The sequence below is a fragment of the Peromyscus leucopus genome, chromosome 1 (genome assembly GCF_004664715.2).
Source record: "Peromyscus leucopus breed LL Stock chromosome 1, UCI_PerLeu_2.1, whole genome shotgun sequence".
Taxonomy (NCBI): domain Eukaryota; kingdom Metazoa; phylum Chordata; class Mammalia; order Rodentia; family Cricetidae; genus Peromyscus; species Peromyscus leucopus.
Window position 1 is genome coordinate 163,321,060 of NC_051063.1, and position 8,256 is coordinate 163,329,315.

General features: G+C 39.6%; 1 protein-coding gene across 4 annotated transcripts in view; it reads left to right on the forward strand.

The window, feature by feature from the left end:
* Positions 1 to 6,558, forward strand: part of LOC114681687 (zinc finger protein 790-like) — a 25,319-nt gene extending 18,761 nt beyond the window's left edge. For 3 of the 4 annotated variants that reach the window (XM_037202228.1, XM_028855340.2, XM_037202234.1), the window contains 3 exons: positions 1,387 to 1,552; positions 1,816 to 1,911; positions 5,074 to 6,558. In XM_037202228.1, the coding sequence (XP_037058123.1) occupies positions 1,387 to 1,552; positions 1,816 to 1,911; positions 5,074 to 6,536 (1,725 nt within the window). In that variant the 3' untranslated portion in view covers positions 6,537 to 6,558. The remainder of the gene's footprint in view (positions 1 to 1,386; positions 1,553 to 1,815; positions 1,912 to 5,073) is intronic. The other variant, XM_028855341.2, reaches the window with a different exon arrangement.
* The last annotated feature ends 1,698 nt before the right edge of the window (positions 6,559 to 8,256 follow it).

Here is an 8,256-nt window from a genome sequence, read left to right on the forward strand (position 1 = left end):
TCTTGTTTTTCATTTATGTTGGAATATTCAGGGCCTGCTGTGGTAGGGTTGCTGGGCTCTAGTGGAGACATTGACCTTGCTTTTACTGATTGTGTTTTTACCTTGGAGTCTTGGCATCTGGAATTGGGAAGATTGTAATTCTAGGTGCTGATATTGGTCTTGTCTTGGTTGAGTGGAGTTTTTGTTCCTCAGTTTCTGTTTCCTCTTTGGTTCTTAGGAGAGTGTGGTGGCTGTATGCTGTCTAGTAGGAAATTCTTTGGAGGTTCTGATATGTGTGGATACTGGGGGTTTTAGGTAAAATATATTTTTGGGTATTGGAAGCTGACACCTAGGAATGGACACAGGCTGTTGGGGTGTTGAGAGGGGGATCCACAGGAGGGTGGAAAACAAGGTGTTCTGTCAGGATCTTCTTAGTTAGTCCCCTGGGAATGGGGGCAGAGAGTGAGGAGAGGCTGTAGCAGAAAGTCTGCTACAGAGCTAGACATGAGGCTGGGGGTTTGGATTTGGAGGAGTAGCAGATGTGAGGATATGCAGTTAACCTACGTGCTACCCTGGCCAGAGTGGCCTGTGGGTTTGCAGGGAGTGCCTGCTGGAGTTGGGGGCTGGAATAAAGCAACAAGCTGGGGAAGAGAGGTTAGGAGGGGAAGGTCTTTGAGATCCACTAGGGATGAGGGAGGGGTGGGGGAGGAAGGAGGCTACAGCAGGTGTTTTGCTGTAGAGCTGGGGATGAGACTGAGGGATTGGATTTGGAGGAGCAGAGGGAGGGGTAAAGATCTGCAGTCAGCCTATCTGCTTCCTGCTTCCCTGGCAGTTGAATTGTTTAAATTGTCTAAGGGTTTAAATTACTAAAGGATTAGAAAATCCAATTAGTAGTAACTTACTCAAAAAAAAAAAAAAAAAAAAAAAAAGTAAAACACCTCAATTTTTTTCTCAGGTAATAATCTGCTGCTATTGATTCTCAGCTGTCTGAACAATGTCAGCAAGATGCTCTATGGCCTTATTTTATTTGGGGCTACCATACTCATTTTTTTTCTTTTCTTTCCTCTTCTTTTTTGAGACAGGGGTTTCACCATGTAGCCCTGTCTGGCCTGAACTGACTATGTGGACTCCCAAGGCCTGGAAATCACAGAGCTCTGCTTTCCTCTGCCTCCAGTGCTGGGGATTATAGGTGCATGCCAACAAGCCCCAGCAGCAGTTGGAGATATTAAATGCCTACAGGCACTTAGCTTTGTTAGTTACATTTATTTCCATATCTCTTCCTGCCATACTCCAGACTACCAACTCTAGACAGTCATTATCTTTTCTGGCCACTGCTTTTTCATAGTTTCCCCTTCCATCTAAACAGTTTCTATAAATTCACCTTTGATATTTGGTGTGTCCTTTAAGGAGCTGGTAACGTTCAGAGATGTGGCTATAGACTTCTCTGAGGAAGAGTGGGAGTGCCTGAATATAGAACAGAGGACTTTATACACAGATGTGATGATGGAGACCTACAGCCACCTCATCTCAGTGGGTGTGATGATGGAGACCTACAGCCACCTCATCTCAGTGGGTGAGTCAGAACTCAGCCCTAGAAAGTCCTGCATTATTATAGGTTCTTTCTCAAGGGTATGGAGGAATTTGTGTGAAAATGGTTTATAATTTATAAGATTGGCAATAGTCACTATCATTGGGATTCTTCATCTTCCTCCTCCCTCAGAAATGCTTTTTGGCTTTTTCTTGTTCCTATTGTCTCTTAATAACCAAGGGATCAGATGATAATTGTGGAATTCTTACCCATGCGCTTATTTCCTTTTTCAAAAATCTTCTGGGCAGGATTCTGTGTTCATCTGCCACACCTGTTCTCCTTATTAGAAAAAAGAAAAGACCCAAGGATGATTTTGATGGATGAGACAAGAGGACTTTATCCAGGTGAGTGAGGGCTAAGGTAGAATGGGAGTCATCAGTATAGATGATAGCTGTCCTAGTCAGGATTTCTATAGATGCGGTTAAACACCGTGACCAAAAAGAAGGCTAGAAAGGAAAGGGTTTATTTGGCTTATATTTCTAGATCATAGTCCATCATTAGAGGAAGTCAGAACAGGAACTCAAGCAGGGCAGGATCCTGGAGGCAGGAGCTAATGCAGAGGCCATGGGGGTTGCGGCTTACTATCTTGCTCCTTGTATCTTGCTCAGCCTGCTTTCTTATAGAATCCAGGACCACCAGATACCACCCACAGTGGGTTAGGCCCTTCCGCATTGGTCACTAATTGAGAAAGAGCCTTACAGCTGGATCTTATGGAGGCATTTTCTCAGTTTAGGTTCCTTCTATTCAGATAACTCTGACTTATGTCAAGTGGACATAGAATGAGCCAACACAATAGTCTAGCTTCTTCATGGGCAAGAATACCATGGAAATAGCTTTTCACTGGCCAAAGGCTTGACACAGATGTGATTTATAGGGCAAAACCTTTCCAGATTAACTTTCTTTTCACTCCCACTACTAATGGAAGCTATTGGGGTCCAGCCCCTCGATAGCCATCACCCAGAGTTCTAGAACAGAAGCTACCAGCAACAGATTAATCCGAGGGGTTGACTAATAAATCTACACACATGAAACTCTTTAGTCCATACACTTTATTCTTCTGAGTTAGTTTTCTCTCTACACAGCTTCTTTTATACTCTCATACTTAGCTTCTTTCTTGCCTGATTCTCTCTACATTTTTCTACTGTTCCCTCTAAATGCTATCTTAATTCCTTCATCTTAGTTCTGCCCCATCTAGGTCTTTCACCTCTCATTCTTACCCACTTAGTTCTTCCCCATCACCCTCTTCCTCATCTACCCTTTGTCCTTCTAGTTCTCCATCTACTTCTCCAATCTAGTCCCCCAGTCTCTGAGGTTTGCAGTTATATACCCATGTAATAGCATTGCTCTGGCTAAGGCAAGGTCACCAGGCTTGAATTCTTACAGGGTCATAAAGGCAGATAAGAGTTTTCCTCAGGCAGTGACCATCAGGTTTTCTTTTACAACCCAAATGGGGAGTGGTTAAGGGAGGAGGTCAACTAAGAGCTAAAGTCAGTTAATATATCAGAAAAAGGGAATTTATGTGCTCAAACTATATTCTTAAAAGTGATTAGGTAAATTGTTAGGTGTCTATAATGTTAGTATAAATACCACTAAGGCTGTATAAGAAAGGAGGGTCTGAGCTTAATTTACACAAGAAACAAAGCTCTGTACCTAATGTCTACCTGGCCGAGGAGACAGGCAGTGCCTCCATATGGGTGTTTACCTTAATTCAGGTGACCAGCAGTTGGTCTGAAATGCTTTGTCCTTGGATGTTAGCTAAAGGAGGTACCTGGTTTTAATGCTAAAAAAGAAAAGCAGAAGTCTCAGAGGCAGGAAACCTTGCATATATGACTGTATCTAAATACCTTAGAAGTTCTTGGGGCAAGCTATGAGAGCACACATGAAATTCATAGCAGGAAACAGCTGATATATTAAAAGCTGAATAACACCAAATACTCCTTGACATTTGGCTTTTCCTTTGGAAGAATTTCTTGATTCTTCCAGGTATAGCTTTACTATAGTCAGCTGAATTTTTACTACATATTCCTGTGGCTCATAGCACACTACCATTCCATTTATGTGCTCTTACTTGTCCTTCACATTACAGAGAGGCAAATGCTGTTCTTCCTCTCCATTGATCACCATTTTGTGGATGGTTGGGATTAAGTTCTTCCTCTTGCTTTCTATAATTTTCATTCAGACATTTATAACCTTCTTCATTATCTTACAAATTATGAGGCCCCCCATTTTACCCACTTCCTTGTGAATTTTTAAAATTTTTAAAACTGTGTGTGTATGATGCCTTCGTGTATGTCTACCACATGGATTCAGTGTCTGAGAAGACCAGAAGAGGATGTCAGATCCCTTGGAACTGGTGTTGCCAATGATCATGAGCTACCATGTAGGTTCTGGAAACCAAACCCATGTCCTCTCCAAGAGCAGCCAGTGCTCTTAACCACTGGTCAAGCCCCCTTGTTAATTTTTTTAAATCTGCTTTCTCCTTGCTTGTGTTTCCTCCATTTAGTGGACTTATTCCTTTATTTTATTTTATTTTGTCTTATGTGTTATGAAACTCTTTATTATCCCCTAGAGCACAATCTTAAACTTCTGTGTAGTGGACTTCACACTAAGAGGTCTGCCAGTGGGCTACAGCCCCATTATGGTTTTTTTTCCTTTTGGAGGTACTGAGTATTGAAGACAGGACCTTATGTACACTATGAAAATATCTTATTTTTGTGCGGCTTTTTTGTTTGTTTGTTTGCCTCAGAAGGGAAAAAGATCTGTGGAAAGACTCAGTGTTATAAGCATACTGTGTTTACATACTTATATAGAAAAAAAGTAAGAAAAAAAAAAGATCATGTGAGGAAAACCTGACACTGCTATGCATAGTCAAAGAAATAAATCGGTGAAATACTTCATATGCAAAGGAAATGGAACAATGAAGTATGACAATCTCTAAAATTGTTCTTCACTAAACTCACCTAGGTGTTTTTTTTTTCTTAAGTTTGTACAGAAAGTCATGTGAAGTCATGTTTGTAGTCATTTCAGTAGAGATGAAAGGATCAGACAGTGTAGTGTGTTATACTGTTATTATATAATTAGATTATTCCATTCATGACTACTGAACCCTGGTTTGTGTAATATCATTTATTACATCCTAAGCCTATCATTCCCTTTTTTGTCATGTATTCATTCCAGAATTGTTGTTAGTTTGCTGACTTGATTAGATCATAATGAGTGAAACAACCTAGAATTCATTTTCTGTTATTAATCAGTTCCCTGGCCAGTCATTTTTTTTTTCTTTGATTCCTTAGATGAATGTAGTCAAAGAAAAACTTATGCTTTTCTCACCTGGCCCGGCTTTTATTGGCTCTTTTAAATTTATATTTATTCCTTGTTCCTTTTTCATATTCATAATTTTTCCATTTTAAAGCCATTCATCTCTTTTGCATTATGCTCTAAGATTTAGTTTTTTATATTGCATGCTTTATCTCTTTTTGGATAAACAGTACATACTTATCTTTCAGACATAGATTTCAGTTATCAGAACAAGAAGTTATTGAAAAACACTAACACATATGAAGAATCATCTCAATGGGAAATGAAGAAATTTTTTAGAAAACACAGTCTTGAAGATTTATGTTTTGGAGATGATTGGGAAGACAAAAATCGATTTCAAACACATCAAAATCAGGAATACTTCAAGCAACTGACACTTACCTGTGGAAAAATGCTCACTGTGAACCAACATACAGTTTTGAGTCACCAGAGACTTAATACAGGAGAGAAAGCAAATGAATTTAAATGTGAAAAAGCCCTCAGTTTTGGATCAGACCATATTCATCCTCAGTTAACTCACCCTGGTAACAAATTCCATGAAGATAAGGACTGTGGGAAATCCTTTCTTCCTTATTCAGAACTCACTCACTTTCAGCAAGTTCTCTGTGGTAAGAAAACTCATCAACGGAAGGAATCTAGAGAGCCATTCAGTTTGCATTCAAGAATATTTGGCCTTCAGGGAATCCATACTGGTGAGAAATCTTATGAATGTAAGGAATGTGGAAAATCCTTTACTTTGAAGTCAAACTTAACCCGACATCACAGAATTCATACTGGTGAGAAGCCATATGCATGTGATGACTGTGGAAAGGCCTTCACTCAGCGATCACATCTTACTTCACATCAGAAAATTCACACTGGAGAAAAAGCTTATGTATGTGGAGTCTGTGGTAAGGCTTTTAATCGTGGCTCAAGCCTGACTAAGCATCAGAACATTCATTATCATGTGATTAGTGCTGGCAAGAAAATATATGAATGTATAGAATGTGGCAAGGGTTTTAATAGGCATTCAAATCTCACTCGCCATAAGAAACTTCATGCTAGATCAGCTCTTACTAGTCATAACAGAAATCAGGCTGGAGAAAAACCTTTTAGATATAAGAGATGTGGAAAATCTTTTAGATTTCCTTCACAACTTAGTTTACATAGACAAATTCATACTGGTGAGAAATCTTATGAATGTAAGGAATGTGGAAAATCATTTACTTTGAAGTCAAACTTAGCTCAACATCACAGAGTTCATACTGGTGAGAGGCCGTATGCATGTGACGACTGTGGAAAAGCCTTCACTCAGCGATCATATCTTACTTCACATCAAAAAATTCACACTGGAGAAAAAGCTTATGTATGTGAGGTTTGTGGAAAAGGTTTTAATCGCAGCTCAAACCTGACTCAGCATCAGAATATTCATTATGTAGTTAATGCTGGCAAAATAATATATGAATGTAAAGAATGTGGCAAGGGTTTTAATCGGCATTCAAATCTCACTCGTCATAAGAAAACTCATGTGGGAGAGAAACCTTTTAAATGTAAGGAATGTGGAAACACCTTTATTCAAAAATCACATCTTACCAAACATCAGAGAATCCACACTGGTGAACGTAACAAGTCTTTTTCTGTCCCACCAGCCAGCTCCCAAATAATGACATAGAGACTTATTAATGATGAAAGCTTGGCCTTAGCTTAGGCTTTTCCCGCTAGCTCTTCTAACTTAAATGAACCTGCTTTTATTAATCTATGTTTTACCATGGGGCTTTTTACCTTTCTTTCATCTTGCACCCCCTGTTTCCTCTCCCTGTCTCCTGGCATGTCATATGTGCCTAGAATGTCCTCCTTCTTCTCTCTCTGCCTAGAAGTCCCACCTATACCTCCTGCCTAGCTACTGGCCATTTAGCTTTTTATTATATCAATCATAGCAATACATCTTCACAGTGTACAAATATCCTACAACAGGTAAAACCCTTATGAATGTTCAGAGTGTGGTAAAGTTTTTCATCAATGCTGACGCATCGGAAAATTCATACAGGTGTGAAATGAGACTAGTGCGAAGAATATAGAAAAGCCCTTATGGATTGACAGCTGGGGAGTTTGCATGGGACTGCACTAGGCACTCTGAATGTGGATGACAATTGTGTGGCTTGATGTGTTTATGGGTCCCCTTAGCAAAGGGACCAGGACTTATTCTGGGGCACAAACTAGCTTTTTAAAGACCGTTCCCCATGGTGCAATGCCTTACTCAGCTGTGATGCAGTGGGGAGGGGCTTGGTCCTGCCCGAATTTGGTATGCCAGCCTGTGTTGACTACCCAAGGGAGGCCTTACCCCCTACGAGGAGGGGATAGAGGTGGGATTGGGGGAGATGGGGGAGGGATGGAAGAAGGGGAGAGGGGGGGAACAGGTGTTGGTATGTAAAATGAAAGAAAATTTTAAATAAAAAAGAGAAAAGCCCTTATTTGTGGTGTATGTTGTACTGAACATTAGAATCTTCATGTTAGTAGGAAGCCCTGATGTTGAGGGATGTGGGAAAGCCTACATTTAGAGATCACATTTTGCTCAACATCAGAATTTAATCATCAGAAAATCCATATTGGTGAAAGAAACTAAATCCAAAGAATGTGGAAGGACTATTTGGGGTTCAAAACTGAAAATGTGTACTGGAATAAGACCCAATTAAATGTGAAAAATGTGGAGTTCACAATTTGCTACACCTCAGAGAATTTGTACTGTGGAGGAGTCTTACGTATGTAATGGATATGAGAAGTTTATCTGGTGTTCACAGCTTATAACAGTGGTTCTCAACCTGTGGGTTGCCACAATTGGAAAGTGAATATTTCCAGTAGTCTTAGAAACTGAGACACTACTCAGTTACAATGAAAATAAATTTATGGTTGGGGGTTCCTGAGACCGTCAGAAATGTGTTTTCTGATAGTCATGACCCACAGGGTAAGAAACTGTTGGCTTATAACATTCTTTTTTGAGAAATTTCAGAAGTATAGTAGTAAAAGGCTTTTAAAGGAAGAAGTTACTAATTGGTCATCAGTTATAGACTATGAAAGGCATATATATATATATATATATATATATATATATATATATATGGAGCTGAGGATTGAACCCAGGGCCTTGTGCTTGCTTGCTAGGCAAGTGCTCTACCACTGAGCTAAATCTCCAATCCTTTCAATGTATATTTTAAGGCAATGTAAGTGCACAAAGTATATTATTAGACATCAGTGTTACATGTTGATAAGTTATTTTCTAGGAAAATATTAATGATTTATTTTTTTCTCATACAATAATGTACTGTGAGAGCATGCTGACAGTCAGCTGGGTAGCTGGGTAGAGGTGTGTGGATTGAAGAGACAATGAAGAGGAC